At 36.5% G+C, this 17,367-nt stretch overlaps 1 protein-coding gene across 1 annotated transcript in view; it reads left to right on the top strand.

Moving 5' to 3' along the window:
* DNAH14 (dynein axonemal heavy chain 14) overlaps positions 1-17,367 on the top strand; it is a 412,217-nt gene that overhangs the window by 333,607 nt on the left and 61,243 nt on the right. Inside the window, exons 71-72 of the mRNA XM_069062634.1 lie at positions 14,271-14,695; positions 14,775-14,973. Of these exons, the coding sequence (XP_068918735.1) occupies positions 14,271-14,695; positions 14,775-14,973 (624 nt within the window). The remainder of the gene's footprint in view (positions 1-14,270; positions 14,696-14,774; positions 14,974-17,367) is intronic.

Here is a 17,367-nt window from a genome sequence, read left to right as displayed (position 1 = left end):
TACAGGTATACATAGATAGAGGGTACAGGACCTCTAACAAGAAGGGATGATACTTAAAAGGTGAAATTAAGAGGTGAGACAGGAATATAATGAGAGGAGATGGGGAAAGACAGAATGGGGTAAACTATCTCATATAGAAGAGGCAAGGGAAAATGGTCACAATGGAGAGGAAGAATAGGAAGGCAAAAGGGAATGGGTCAACCTTATTCCCATTGAATTTGGCTTGAGGAGGGAATGAAATACACATTAAATACGGTTTCTCACCCTCCAGGAGAGTAGGGGGGAAGGGGATGAGAGGGGAGATGATGGAAGGGAGGGCAGGCTGGGGGGGGAGGGAAATTGGAAGCACCCACTTTTGAAAAGGGACGGGATCAAAGTAGAGAATAGAACAAGTGGGAGGTGGGATAGGAGGGAGGGAAATATAGTCAGTCTTTTACAATATATCTACTATGTTATTCTTTTGCATTAGCCACACATGTACAACCTATACTGAACTACTTATCTTCCCAGTAAGGGTGGGTGACAAGGGAGGAAGGGAATGAATCTGTTATTCAAAGTTTTAAAATCAAATATTCAAATATATACGTATATATATTATTAATACTATTTTACATGTAATCAGGAAATAAGATATACAGGCAGTGAGGCATAGAGATCCACTGGAAAAGTCGAAAGTGGTATGGGATAAAATATGGGAGAGAGCAGATTGGAGGAGGTGATATCCTGTGGGACTGCAATTTTGGGGCAGTGGGTAGGGGAAAAATGGGGGGAAAATTTGTAACTCAAAATCTGGCAGAAATGAATTATGTAAATCAGAAGTTAATTTTAATTTTCATTTGAAAAATGAAAAAAATAGACTAACTCAAATGGCAAAAGAGTCCCAAAAAGTCAATGAGGAGAAGAATGCTTTAAAAAGCCAAATTTCCTAGATGGAAAAGGAATTTCAAAAATTCACTGAAGAGAATAACTCATTCAAAATTAGATTGGAGCAATTGGAAGCTAATGAATTTATGAGAAATCAAGATACTATAAAACAGATCCAAACAAATGAAAAAACAGAAAGCAATGTGAAATATTTCATTGGAAAAACCACCGACCTGGAAAATAGGTCCAGGAGAGATAATTTAAAAATTATTGAACTACCTGAAAGTCATGATCAAAAAAAGAGCCTAGACACCATCTTTCAAGAAATTATCAAGCAACAAAAACAAAGAAATTATCAAGCAAAATTGCCATGATATTCTAGAACCAGAGGGCAAAATAGAAATTGAAAGAATTCATGGATCACCTCTTGAAAAAGATCCCCCCCAAAAAAAACCCTAAGAATATTACAGCCAAATTCCAGAGTTCCCAGATCATGGAGAAAATACTACAAGTGCTCAGGAAGAAACAGTGTGAGTGCTCAGGAAGAAACAGTGTGAGTATTGTGGAAACACAATCAGGATAACACAAGACCTAGCAGCTTCTACATTAAGGGATCAAAGGGCTTGGAATATGATATTCCAGAGGTCAAAGGAGCTAGGGCTAAAACCAAGAATCACCTACCCAGCAAAACTGAGTATAATGCTACAGGGAAAAATATGATCATTCAGTGAAGTAGAGGACTTTCAAGCATTCTTGATGAAAAAACCAGAGTTGAACAGAAAATTTGACTTTAAAATACAAGAAGCAAGAAAAGCATGAGAAGGTAAACAGGGAAAAGAAATCATAAGGAACTTATTAAAGTTGAACTGTTTACATTCCTACATGGAAAAATGATAATTGTAACTCATAAGACTTTTCTCAGTATGAAGATAGTTGAAGGGAATATATATGTATACATACATATATATATATGTATGTATAGAAGGATGTATGTATATACAGATATATATGTGTGAGTGTGGGCATTTGTATATTCATGTATACATAGCAGAGTTCACAGGATGAGTTGAATACGAAGGAATTATATCTAAAAAATAAAATTAAGAGGTGAGAGAGGAATTTATTGGGAGAAGAAGAAAGGGAGCAAAAGATTAGGGTAAATTATCTCTTATAAAAGAGGCAAGAGAAAACTGTTATAATGGAGGGGAAGAGCAGGAAGGTGAAAGGGAATGGGACAACCTTACTCACACTGGATTTGGCCTAAGGAGGGAATAGCATGCACACTCAATAGGGTATCTTACCCTACAGGAAAATAAGGGGGTAGGAATTAGAGCGGGGAGGATAGAAGGGAGGACAGATTGGGGGAGAGGGTAATTAGAAGCAAACATTTTTTAAAAGGGATAGGGTCAAAGGATAAAATAGATTAAGTGGGGGGGTGGGATAGGATAGAGGGAAATAGAGTTAGTCTTTCACAATATAACTACTATGGAAATGATGTGGGTAACTACACATGTACAATCTATATTGAATTGTTTATCTTCCCAGTGGGGGTGGGTGAGAAGGCAAGAAGGGAAAAAAATCTTGAACTCAAAGTTTTAAAAACAAATGTTTAAAAGTTTGGGGGTTTTTTACATGCAACTTAGAAATAAGATATACAGATAAGATGGGTATAGAAATCCATCTTACCCTTCTAGAAAGTTAGGGGGGTGAAGGGGGTTGGATATAAGAGAGAACAGATTGGGGGAAGGGGTATTCAGCAGGTTTGCTATTTTGGGGTGGGGGTATGGGAAATATGGGGAGAGAAAAAATTGTAACTCAAAATCTTGTAGAAATGAATGTTGAAAACTAAAAACAAATAAATTTAAATAATTGAAAAAAAAGTAACTGCTTATGCTCTCCACTCAACACCTAGAAAATCTTTTTCACAAATGTTATTTGAAATTCCAATAAAGCCATCAAGAATATCAGACATTTATGCAGTGTTCTGAGATCTGCAAAATACTTCCCCTATATCATTTATTCCTCACAACCACCTAATAAGAGAGGAACTAGATATTAATTAATTAATTTAAATTAAATTTAAATTAATTAATTAAGATATTAATACAATTTCAGAGATGAGAAAACCAAGACTGAGATTTCGGGTAAGTGACTTGCCAAATTACTCAATGTTTCAATTCCCAAATTACTAATCCATGGTGAATGTGTCCCCAAAGATCCACCACAAAGAATATCTAATTGTGTACCACCTCAGAACAGAGAGATCCTTTTTTGTATTAATGACAGCCCATTCAAAATGCTACTGATGTTTCTTCAGTACTTTGTGGACATCCTGTCCGATTATGTACTCACATTCTCATTCTGTGTAACGTTTGTCTATATTCTCCCCTAAATCTTCCATGGGGTCCCCCCCTACATGCTAAGAATCTTCCTTAAGTTCTTTTAGTGTTACATCAGGGTAATTCTCCTATTATCCGTCTCTCTTGGTGCATGACCTGCCTTCCCCTTTCCATAAATGCATCTCTTTGATGAAGCCTCTAATGCCCCTTTTTGCATATAAATTCAACATTGATAGTATGCTTTTTATACCCACCATGGTCTCTCTCCATTATCCTTTGGGTTACCTGTAATTTTGATTCTTTGAAAATCGTATTATTTCATGATTCACAGTCATATGAATTCCTGAAAGAAAATTTGTGTTAAGCAGATGGATTTTTATTTCAAGGAGAAACTTGTAATTATTGAAAATAATCTGCAGTTTTACAAAAGCAATCCATTCTCTTTGTCTTCTATTTGATCCTGGGCCCAGCATATTGGTCATCTGCACAATATATCATAAGTACTGATGCACCAGTCCAACAGTTTGTTGAGCTAACTGCACATGCTCTGAGCAATAAATATTCTCTTCATCTGCTTAGTTAGTGCCGTGGGGATTGTTGAGCCAAGTCCTTTGGAGTGGCTGTGAATCTCATTTAGAAGCCTCTATGGCATTCTGAGACTTGATGCAATGAGTACAATGTGTAGCATTACACCATAAAAATAATGGGAAGGAAGGAAGGATCAGGATGGCAGAGTGAGTTGTACTGTTTGAGCCTAACTCCTCTGCCTTACCTCCAAAGTAGCAACAAATGCATCAAATGAGTAAAAACAACGAACGAAAAACTAAAACCCTCACAAGGAAAATTACTTCACAGATAAAAGATGGAAGAAATGAGTACACAAATCCCAAAAAGCTCCAATATTATGAACAAAATTGAAAAGAAAAAAAGGCCCCAAAAGCAAAAATGGATCTATCAAAATACCCTTCAGAATGACTAGTAAGATTAATTTAATTTTAATAGTATTTTATTTTTTTCTAATTACATGTAAAGACAATTTTAACATTCTATTTTCAATAAAATTTTGATTTCCAAATTTTTTTCCTCCCCTTCCCCCCAAGACATTAAGAAATTTGATATATGCTATATATGTGTGCATATACATACATACACACACATATGTACAGCTATCCCTTCCATATCACAGCTTTCTTCATCACAGTTTCAACATATTGTGGGTTGGCATAAGAAATTAAATGGGAATTTTTTTGGAAGTTTTGCAGAAGCTGCAGATGACACATGAAGGCCAGCAGACAACACAGAAAATGTTTAGAAACTCAGAAATGCATAAAATATATGTATAATATTGTATAATATCAACCCAGATTTTACAATAAGGGACTGTAAAGACCCCATAAAAGAAAAAGAAAAAATTCAGACTTCTTCTGGGGTACAAAGGGAAAGCCAAAAAATTTTACGTGGATTTTCCAGATTATGGGGTAGGAGTGGAAGGGGCACCCTGTGGTGTGGAAGGGATGTACAATCATATAAAACCTATTTCCATGTTAGTCATGTTGTTGATAAAATTTTAAATTAAGAAATATCTGACACCTATGAAGATAGAATTAAAAATCGCTAAAGCAGGGGTTCTTAGCCTGGGATCCATGAACCTCCAAAGGGTTGGTGGATAGATTTCAAGAGGTAAATCCATGAACTTGAATAGAAAAAACAAATACATTTTCATTTCAATATAGTTGGTTTCCCATGTATTTCATTTTTCATATTTGAAAACTGTGGTGGGAACAATATGACATATCTAGGGATAGGGATTTTATTAATGCTGGAAACTCTTGAACGAGAAAACTCTTATCAATGCAGGTCAGAATGCTCTAGGGAGACTTAAGCAAGAGATGAAGTTCCATAGGGGCTGGAAGGGAAAAAACAGAAAGGAAGAGGGGGGAAAGGAGGGATTGAAAGGTCAAGGGGAAAGCCCTCAGAGAACAAAATAGGCATTCTTAACCCTAGAAAGGGTGTGAGACTGAAGTATCTGCATTCATATCTTTGTCCCTAGTCATTTCCATGAGGATGGAAAGTGAAAATGAATGAGCTCTGGGTGGCAGGGATCTGCAACTTTTTCTATAAAGGGCAGACAGTAAAGGTACTTATGTAAGAAGAAAAAACACAAATCTCCACAAAATTTTTATTGAAAAAATTTAAAATATAATAATAATAATAATAATTGAGTACAATTTCTATAATGCAAGTCTAACTAATGGGAAAATGGACTTCTTTGGGAGGGATAACATTTCACTTAATTAGGGCTCAAAGTTAGTGTTTCCTATCATCAAAATAGATTGCAGACCTGTTAATGCCCATCTGTAATGAGAATTTTATATATTTCATCTTTGAAAATGTCTTTTCACTGATAGGTACTGCCAGATACTACTATCAGTCCATAGCATATGATTTTAATTGAGCATATTTGTTGCTTAGAAAATATTTATTCAATTATATTAGATTCTCCCCTTGGTATTTGCCTTTTAATTTATAATTCCATTGTAAATTAATCACTAATAATTGTAGGTGAAGTGGAAGCTCCCTGATCGCACAATTAAATCAGTTTTGAAATATGGACATTTCTTTGCCCTTGTATCAAGGGTCCAAAAAACTCCGTGTAGTTTGTGCTCAGAAAATATATCCAGGGCAAATTTGTGTGGGAGTGAAGGTCTTGTTTCTCATTTTAACTGCTGACAGCATGGGACATGTATAAGGCAGCTTGGCATGACTTGCGGTTTGAACAGCATTAGTGGTCACAAAATTGCCTTTCCCACAAAATAAGCTTTGCACATTTGACAAGAATCTGAAGTTGAATTCATTAAGAAACATTATCAAATCTGAGCAAAAGTTAATTTTCAAAGCTATACAGTGTTCAAAACTAGCAAATGAAGGCAGTTCTCATTCAAAAAAAAAATTCAGTCGTTGCTTTGAGCTAAAAAAATCACTGAACTTTTCTTTCTCTTCTTGTTTTGACATAATGAGTATGTACTGGTAACAAAACTTCAATTACAGTTCAGCAGTACAGTAGAGTGGTGCACAGTAGAGCAAAGTGACTAAAGGTCACATGTGGCCTCTGTCGCAACTACAGGCATACTTAATTTTATTGCACTTAGCAGATATTGTGCTTTTTGTTTGTTTGTTTTACAAATTGAAGGTTTGCCGCCACCCTGGGTCAAGTAAATGTATTGGTGCCATTTTTTCCAGCAGTATGTGCTCACATCATGGCTCTGTGTCACATTTTGGTAATTCTTGCAATATTTCAAACTTTTCATTACTATTCTACTGTTATGATGCTCTGTGATCAGTGACCTTTCATGCTGCTATTGTAATTATTTTGGGGTGCCACAGACCACACCCATGTGAGACAGCAAACTCAATGGATCGATATATGATGTGCGTTCTGATTGTTCCACCAGCTGGCCACTCGCCATCTCTCTTCTCCTCAAGTCTCTCAGGGGACACCCTGAGACATGACAATATTGAAGAATATTACAGAAACTTAGTTGATAAAGCAGCAGCAGGGTTTGAGAGGACCGACTCCAATTTTGAAAGAAGTTCTACTGTGAGTAAACTGCTGCCAAACAAATCACAAGCTTTTCCAAAGAGATTTTTCACGAAGGGAAGAGTCAATCAATGTGGGAAAATTCTTTGTCGTCTATTTCAAGAAGTTGCCAGAGCCACCCTAACCTTCAGCAACCACTACCCTGATCTCCAAATTTTCACATCTCATTTCTTTTGAGCTACCACAGTTCTGCTCTGCCCATAGAGCACAATACTCTGTTTGATGTAGACATGCTATGCTGGGTGGTACTATGCCTCTGTCTCACAATTGATTCCAAAGTTCTTCAGAGAGATCTTGAAAGTGTCTTTGTATCTCTTCTTCTGACCTCCATGTGAGCACTTGTCATATGTGAATTCTCCATAAAATAGTCTTTTAAGCAAACATACATTTGGCATTCAAATAATGTGGCCAGTCCCTCAGAATTGTGCTCTCTGCAATAGTTTGAATGCTTGGCAGTTCAGCTCGAGAAAGGACCTCAATGTCCAATACCTCATCTTGCCAGGTGATCTTCAGAATCTTATGACAATTCAGATGGAAGTGATTCTGTTTCCTGGCATGGCACTGGTAGACTGTCCAGGTTTCACAGGCATACCACAATGAGGTCAGCACAACAGTTCTGTAGACCTTCAATGCAGCAGGCAACCTGATAATACCTCACTCATCTCTCTCATGCTTTCCTTTGGAGCCTCCCAAACACTAGCCAGAGCTAGCAGTGCATGCATCAGTCACATTATCTATGTATACATCCCTGAACCAAGGACTTTGAGACCCCTTGGTTACCCTCAATCTGATTTAGCCCATCTGCCAAACTGGTTTACTGGAGTGTGGCCACTACAGATGCTTCACCTTCTTGGAGCCACAGGTGAAAGTTGGGTGAACCAGGTGAACACCAGAGATGGAAAGCAGCACCAAAAAGGATTCAGCAGCCCTCACACCAAAGGTATTAGTCTTTCCTGAACACCTATACACCCCAACTTAAAAATAAATTTAAAAAAAAACAGGCAGCAGGCTGGATTTGTCCTGAAGAAGCTTCTCCCATCTTCTTCTTGGAATTAGAGCTAAGGCTCTGAGGGACTCAAAGAAAAGAAGCTTCTATCTATCCTAAGCTAAGCATCATTGCCCTACCTAAAAGAGTATCATTAGATTCCAGCTGAAAGAAATCATGGTGATGCTACATTGATTAGAGGACTCCACCATCCAACAGAGCCAATGGCTTAATGTGAAAAAAGATTGTAGATACTCAAAAAATAGAGCAAGCTCGAGACTACCCCCATCAACCTGTCCAGCAGAGATGCCCTCTCTCAAGTCCAGTGGCTAAACACCCTGCCTGGTCCAGTCTGGGAAGCAGCTGCCCAACAGTGGAGCAACTAGGTCAGCCACAGTCAGCAGTATTGATCCAGGCTGTATTAACTAATTAATTAAAGTAACTAATTAAGCAGTGTACCTGGATTCTGGGTGTATTAGTTGCACTTCATCCCCTGTATTTAAGCTGTGGTCCATAAATCCAAATGCCTTTCCTAGTCACCATCTTCATAACCAGCTGTTCATTTCCCAAATCTGCCTTTTTCTTCTGAACCCTTTGACATCGGTTTAGAACAAAAATAAAATAACACATATGTCTTTAATTTTTTCCCATGCTATCATATCTTCATGGTCAATTCCTAATTAATTATTGTTTTCATGAATATCCCTCCCATAAGTTAGAAACTCAAAGAAATAATACTCTTTTTTGTCCCTATAGATTGCAAATCCTCTGCATCTTCAAATTTATTCAATATTTTAAAGTTACTTTACGCTATTTTTAACTCTTTCCTGTGTTTAGCCTGTATTTCAAAGACCTAAGCTAAATCTATTTTCTTCAGGAATGTCTGATAGACCTTGAGTTAATTTTTTTTTAATCTTTCCTCAGTAGAGGATATGTTGAGTTTTGTTAGATAGATAATTTGGGGTTGGAAAGGAAAGAATTCCAAGTGTAGGAGGGAGCCAATAAAAGTACACAGTTTAGAGTTCCAGGACATGTGACCAATAAAATGGACTAGTTACTTTTTCCAATCCTCACTACCTCTCAAAGCTCTCCAAAATAGGAATTATTCACAGGACATGAAGTAATTTCATGTGTCTCTATGTTTTAAGACACCAAGAACCCTAAAGAGATAAAACTAAAAGTAAAGAAAACTAATACCTAATCCCTAATGACCTTATTGAGTACCTCCTCCATCACCAGCCCCCATGCTCTACCAGGGCAGCATAAATTAACCCATAGTCTCAAAACAGAACTCAACTATGCCACCCTCACAACCCCCCCCGCTACCCCCAAACATGTCTTCCCAGTGCCATGGAAAACGAAAAGATTGGACCTGGCTTTGGCTGGAACCACAGTGTGGCAATGATCTGTGCTAAATAACACTTAACTAGAAAACTGAGGAATGGTGGGAACTGGGACAAGACACCAGCATGTTTGCCATGCATAAGGCATGTGTGAGGCATGTGGTGCCACACTAGGTCTCAGAGAAAGTAGACTGGTAGCCAACTTGGGGCCATTTCTACCCCACCCTGCAGAAGTCACTTGGGACTCATACCAAGACCAGTAAAACTAATATTTCCCAGCATGGGAGGAAACTTGAGACTGCTTTTAGGTATAGTCCCTAATGAAACTTCCCTCAAATGGGAAAAAGACAGAAAGTGAGCAATAAGAGAATATAAGGAAATTAGACTCAAATCATGAAATATCCCTAGTGAAATAAAACTCAGGGAAAGACCTTGAACATAAGCAGATAAAGCCACAGAGAAGGTATTAGTAACAGAAGAAAGTATGACCTCCAGATTGGCTAAACAAGTTCATAATCTATGAATTAAAATATTTGTAACAAATTTCTGAGAAAAAGGTCTTATGTCTAAGATATGTAAATAACACACATACATACATGCACATGCATGCACAAATACACATACAACTAAAAGCCATTCTTCAATAGATTAATGAGAATTACAAACTTTTAACAACCATTTGAAAGAATGCTCCACATCACTAATAATAACAGAAAAAAAGTAACCCTAAAGTTAAACCTCATACCCAGCCAACCACCTTTGGAAAATATGTTAAAAGATTAAAATAATCAATATTAAAGAGGTTATGGAAAGATAGATACACTAATGCATCGTTAGTGGAGCTAGGAATAGTATAGCCATTTTGGTTTGGGGTACAGGCAGTATTTATATTTTCAGTTTCAAATTCTCTCCCTCCTTTCATCCCCTTTTCCATCCAGTCAGATGGTAAGAAATATGATATATATATATGAAGTCATGCAACACATTTCCACATGAGTCATGTTTTTAAAAAAGCAAGAAATATAAAGGACATATGCTTTAATCTTTATTATGAGTTCATCAGTTCTCTATCTGCAGATGGATTGCATTTTACGTCATGAGTCATTTGGAGTTTTGGTGAATCATTGCATGTTAGAATTTCACAGCTGTTTATGTTTACAATATTGCTGTTACTGTGTGCATTGTTCTTCTGTTCTGCTTATTTCACTTTGTATTGTCTAAGTCGTCCCAGATTTTTTTAAAGACCCCCTCCCAAAACTGATCAAATAGAAAAATTTATATATCTTCACAGGTTTTTCCTGACACCAACCCCTTTATCATTTCTTACAGTACAATAGTATTCCATCACATTCACATGTAGTAACTTGTTTAGTCATTCCCTAATTGTTAGTTATCCCCTTAGTTTCCAATTCTTTGCCACCACAAAAAAAGAAATACTATGAATATTTTTGCATATCTGAGTCTCTTTTCTTTTTCTTTAATCTCTTTGGAGTACTGACCACTGTTTTGGTGGGTCACAAGGTATGCACAATTTTATAGACCTTTGTGCATAGGTTCCAAATTGTTCTCTAGAATTATTGCACTAGTTCACAGTTCCAACAAGAATGTGTTAGTGTACCTATTTTTCCATATCCTCTCCAGCATTTGTCATTTTTCTTTTCTATCATCTTAGCCAATCTGATGGATGTTAGGTGGTATCTCAGAGTTGTTTTAATTTGCATTTCTCTAATTATTAGTAATTTAGAGCATTTTTTCATATGATTATTGATAGCTTTGACTTATTCCTCTGAAAACTACCTGAAAACTATCTTTTGACTTTTTATTAATTGGAGAATGGCTCTTATTTTTATCATTTGGCTCAGTACTCTTATGTTTTTTTTAATGATTTTATTATATCATTTAATTTTTAATAATATTTTATTTTTCCCCAGTTACACGTAAAGACAATTTTAACAATGATTTTTTTGACAAAATTTTGAGTTCCAGATTTTTTCTCTCTCCACCTCCCCCTCACTGAAATGGTAAGCAATTTAATATAGGTTATGCATGTTCAACATACAAAACATATTACCATATTAGTCATGTTGTAAAAGAAGACATGGGCTCAAAGAAAAAAAACACAAAAAAGAAAATTCAGAAATGGGGAATAGTATACCTTAATCTGCATTCAAACTACATCACTTTTTTCTCTAGAAGTAGATAGCATTTTTCATCATGAATCCTCTGAAATTGTCTTGGATCATTGTATTGCTGAAAATATCTAAGTCATTCACAGTTGATCATGATACTTTATTGCTGTTACTGGGTACAATGTTCTCCTGGTTCTGCTTAATTCACTTTGTCTAAGTTCATATAAGTCCTTTCAGGTTTTTCTGAAATCAGCCTGCTCATCATTTTTTTATAGCATGATAATATTTCATTACAATCATATACCAACAACTTGTTCAGTCATTCCCCAACTGTTAGGCATCAGTTCTCTATACTTGAGAAACATCAGAGAAATTTGCTCTAAAATTTTTTTCCAAGATTCCTCCTTTTCTTCTAATTTTTGCTATAGTGATTTTGTTTGTGTGAAAACTTTTTAATTTTATGTACTAAAAATTACCCACTTTGCCTCTTGTGAATCTGTGTCTTGTTTGGATATGAACTCTTTTATGCATAGATGTTATAGATAATCTCTCCCATGCTCCTCTAATTTGCTTATGATATCACCCTTTATGTCTAAATCATGTACCCATTTTGAGCTTTTTTTGGTATATGCTGTGAGATGTTGGCCTATGCCCAATTTCTGACAAATAGTTTCAGTTTTCCAAACAGTTTTTGTCAAATATTTAATTCTTTCCCCAGTAGCTTAGATATTTGGATTATAGATATAACAGAATTAACCATTCTGTTCCTTATCCAATACCAGATTGTTCTGATAACTGCTTTCAAGGACAATTTGAGATCTGGTACTGCTAGGCTGACTTCTTTTGCTCTTTTCTTTTTTCATGATTGCCTTAATATTCTTGACTTTTATTCCTCCAAAATTTTATTATTTTTTCTATCTCTACAAAGTCATTCCTTGGTAGGTTGATTAGTGTGGCACTGAATAAGTAAATTAATTTAATTAGTATTGTTATTTTGTATTATACTGGCTCAGCCTATTCATGAGCAATTAATATTACCCCAATTATTTAGATTTGTCTTTATTTTTGTAAAGAGTATTTTGTAATTGTGTTCATACAGTTCCTGTGTGTGTGTTGACAGGTAGATTCCCAAGTATTTTCTACTGTCTGCAGTTATTTTAAATGGAATTTCTCATTCTATCTCTTATTGCTGGATTTTGTTCATAATACATAGAATTGCCAATGATTTGTGCGTGTGTTTATTTTGTATCCTGCAACTTTGCTAAAGATGGTAGCTGTTTCTACCAGCTTTTTCACTTACTTTCTAGGGTTCTCTAAGTATACCATCATATTATCTACAAAAAGTGATAGCTTTGTTTTTCATTGCCTATGTTTATTCCTTTCATTTCCTTTTCTTGTCTTACTGCTATATCTAACATTTCTATTGAATTTCCATAGTGAATAATAGTATGACAATTTTGGAAATTATCTAATTTGGAATTAGCCAAATAACATAGCTAAGGTGTCTGTACCCTTTGACCTAGAGATTCTCTACTAGGCATCTACACCAAAGAGGCCACCGATAAGAAGAAAGTTTCTATATACACACCAACATCTATATTTTAGCACTTTTTGTGAGAAGAAGGCATTAGAAACAAAAGCAATGTCTATCAATTGGGAAAAGGCTGCAAACTGTCATTCATGAATATTTGTTGTTCAGTTGTTTCAATCATATCTGACTCTTCATAACCCCATTTGGGGCTTTCTTGGAAAAGATACTGCAGTAGTTTGACATTTCTTTCTCCAGTTCATTTTATAAATGAGGAAAATGAGGGAAACACGAGGATTAGTAACTTGTCCAGGGTCACACAGCTAATAAGTATCTAAGGTCAGATTTGAGCTCAGGTCTTCCTGACTCAAGGAGTGGACTTCTATCCACTGTACCACCTAGACACCCTATATGTGAATATGGTCAACAGTGAGTCAGTAAACATTTATTAAGTGCCTACTATGTGCCAGGCACTGTGCTAAGTACTAGAGGTATAAAAAGATATAGTGGAATATCATAGAACTGTAAGAAATAGCAAATATGATGAATACAGAGAAGCATGAGGGATCTCTAAATGAGAGAACTACTGCAGAGTAAAGTAAGCAGAGGCAGGAAAATAATATATATACTGACTACAACAATGTAAACTACTAAAAATCACAAGTGAATGTTGCAGAAATAAAAAGTACAAACATGGCTACAAAAAAGAGAGATAAAAAGCTATTCCCACCTTATCCCTTTGCAGAAGTGGGAAGTCCATGAGTATGGTACATTGCCCATATTTTCACCTTTTTTTGTTTTATTGATTAGTTTTGCTCATTTTTTTTTCTTTTTCCTTTGGGGTCTTTTAAAACTACTATTATTTTATAGGGTGAATCTCTGGGAAGAGGAAAAATACTAGGGGAAATTAAGGTAATATAAAAAACATATCAATAAAAACATTTTTAAAAATTGAATGTAACAGAATTATAAAGAACAAGCATAACCCCAAGGAATATACATGAGAAAATAATTCTCCTCCCCCTTTGCAGACTTGCAAATATTTTTAGATTTTTTTCTCAATCTACTGATCAATTTTGCTGAGGGTTTTTTTTTCCTTTTTCTTCTGCTTTAAAGTACTATTTGTTATATGGGCTGATTTGGAGAAATTTAGGTGATGTAAAAGCAAAAGGTATGAACAAAAAAGATGTATTTTTTTAATTAATGCAAAAATTCTACATGAAAATCACAGAAACATAGGGGTGGCCAGGTGGCTCAGCGAGTAAGAGCACCGGCTCCAGTGACGGGATGACCTGAGGATCAAATCCGGGCTCAGATACTCAGCACCACACCCAGAAATAACTGGCCATGTAACCTTGAGCAAGTTACTTAACCCCAATTGCTTTAAAAAAAAAAAAAGAAAGAAAGAAAGAAAATCATAGAAAGAGAAAACAACCTAATAAAACCATGATTTTCATTGAAATCAACTTTTTGTTTTCCTTTAGGATGTATATTAGATGATGAAGCTATTATAGAAAATTTAAAAAAATCCAAAATGACATCCACAGAAGTTTCAGAACGCATCAAGGCATCAAAAAAAACTGAAAATGAGTTTCAGATGACCCGTCAAAACTATCTTCCCATTGCAACGCGGGGTGCCTTGCTATATTTTTTAGTAGCAGATCTGGCACAGATCAACTATATGTACCAATTTTCTCTGGACTGGTTCCGGGAGATGTTTGTGATGTCTGTAACCTGCAAATGTGATAACGTTGAAGAATCTCAGTTTGCTTCTGTTTTAAGAAAAGTGCAAGTGTTTGAGAAACTGCGGGAGTACAAAGATAATAAGCCTGACCCTCTGAAGGATAGAGACCGCTTTAATAATTATATTGCAGATTTAGTTGAGGTCTTAACAGAAAGCATTTATAAGGTAAGACTGTATGTGTGTATAAATTTTCCAAATGCCTTTTGTTTCCTCTGTTGATCCTACAGTTGCCTTTTCCCACCAGGTCGTTTCTTCAGCACTGTTTAATGAAAACAAACTTTGCTTCTCCTTCCGGCTTTGCACCTTAATCCTGCAAAATAATTGTGATGGATCTGAAGTCCTAAATAGTACAGAATGTTTACCCGAGGAAGAATGGAACATCTTCTTGTACTCTAGCCTGTTGGTAAATATCGAGGAGAAATTACCCCAGATTAAAAATGAAGGTAAGTAAAATTCAATTACTTTACTAAAAGCCTTTGTAAAGTGGTAAAGGAGGGATCTGAATCAATGCTATAAAAGGAGAGTTTGTAATCACTGACCTTTATACTCCCTTTAAGAACGGTGACTATGGCACTAAGCTCAGACTATAAATTTCCTCGGGGAAAGACTAGACCAAGTCTGAATCATCTTTGTATTGCATGGCACCTAGCTCAGTGCCTTGCACACAGTAGGCAGTTGGTCAAGGATTTTAAATGAACAAATTTCAAATGACTACTATGATTGAGATTATTTCAGTTAGAACCCTAAAACGCAAGCCATAAAACCTACTTCTGGTTAGAAAACGTAGAGGGTACTGGATTGGAGACCATCAGAAAACAAACTTATCTGTCGTTCATAACTTTTCTTCCTCTTTCTTTTGAAAAAAAATCCTTGGGGTGGCTAGGTGGTGCAGTGAATAGAGCGCTGGCCCTGGAATCAGAAGGACCTGAGTTCAAATCCAGCCTCAGACACTTAACACAAAAAACTAGCCGTGTGGCCTTGGCAAGTCACTTAACCCCAGTTGCCCTACCTTCCCCCTCCAAAAAGGCAAAAAATAAAAAACAAAACAAAAACAAAAAGAAAAAAAATCCTTGTAAAAATATCTAAACTGAAACAAAGACAGAATAAAGACCTTATTCTTATCAAAAAGACATTCTCACATTTAGTGTTTTTTAATAGGAGATAGGATTGAAATGTCATGTGAAAGTATTTAACTAGTCAGAAATATATATATATATATATATATATATATATATATATTACATTTTTAGTCACATATATAAAATGAATGCTATGAGAACCCCGACATTCTCACACAAGGTTCTGAGGGTAGGGAGGTCATAATTTTGAGAGGCAACATTTCGTCAAGAATGTATTACATATGACAGACAAAAACTAAAAATTCAGCTAATCATTTTGGCTACATAATGGCAAATAGCCTGACAGTTGGAAATATTCACGTGATCAATTTCATTGACCCAGTTGTCCTACAGGTATTTGACATCATATTATCATGTTTGTAGTCTTAGTGCTAGGATCTCACAACCTCTGACAAAAGAATGGAGTTGGGGGAGTGGGGAGCCCGGAAGATGTTGTCAAAGCTGCAGCTGCTGTTCCTGACCTTGTGACACAAATTCATCATTGTCCGGACTCTTCTGTGCTCTCCTGGCCTGCCCAGGACCAGCATGCTATTCATAGCACAACCTAGTCCATGAGAATTCTGCAGGGACATGTACACCATGAGGGTGCACAAACCCCAGCACCCAGGGCGCCCCATCCAAAACACCCAATCTCCAAGGCAGCACCATTCCACCGCAAAAGATGTCACTCTCACCTTTCTTCAGGAATAGTGACTCCACAGCCACAGCATATCAGGCATCCTGGAAAACACTAGCCAAGCAGTCTTGCTTCTCCCTACCTTTCTGTGCTGACTACAGGCAAACCCAGCGTAGGATGAGGGAGGGGAGAGGGCTGCCTCCTTGTCAGCAGAGTCCAATCGGCCTAGATTCTCTATTGTGCTAAACATAGAATAAAAAATAACTATAGATGGATATTGCTTTTCTGCCATATGTTCCCCAAAACTCAGCTGGAAAACAGAACCCTAGAAAAACAACCACCACCACATTCTTTTTCTAGGTTCAGTGTCCAGTTTGGCTTTACTACCACCATTTGCTTTAAATAGCAGGTCCCATGACTAACTAGAGCTTGCAGAATTTGTCCAAGACTTCAAACTTTAGCTGAGGTGATTAGTGGTAAGAATTTCTAACTCTGCTTTATGATCTCTATTTACATAAGATAAGCATGTCAAGTACATAACTATGCTCCAGTATCAATGGTTAGTCTGCAAATTCCAGCTATATCCCCAGTGTTTGTTGTTGTCATTCAGTTGTATCCATTGTAAACCTGTGGACCATCCTATCCAGGACATTGGAGTGTTTTGCCATTTCCTTCTCCAGTGGATCAAGGCAAACAAAGGTTAAGTGACTTGCCTAGGGTCATACAGCTAATACATGTCTGAGGCTGGGTTTAAACTGAGATCTTCCTGACTCTAGCCCCAGTGCTCAATCACCTGAATCACCTAACTACTCCCAGGGTTTACTGACCAGTTTCAACTTGATACAAATCTTCCCACTCTGCTATCTGTTCTTTGACAAGTATATCTTTACCTTCCCCTTCTGCCTTCTATAAAATTATTTTGTACCCATCCTGCTTATATAACCAAAATCTATATAATGTAGCTTTAGACTTCTTTGCAGGGTCCCTGTATTTTGCATACTATGGGTCAATTTTCTGAGCATAATAAACCAGTTTTTAAAGTGTTTCTGCATGCTAATAGTTTTTGATTGGCAGCAGTACCT

Source organism: Petaurus breviceps, unplaced genomic scaffold (assembly GCF_028583685.1).
Source record: "Petaurus breviceps papuanus isolate PSGF00001 unplaced genomic scaffold, PetGlider_PUasm1.0 90466, whole genome shotgun sequence".
NCBI lineage: Eukaryota > Metazoa > Chordata > Mammalia > Diprotodontia > Petauridae > Petaurus > Petaurus breviceps.
This window is presented reverse-complemented; position numbering and strand designations above follow the sequence as displayed.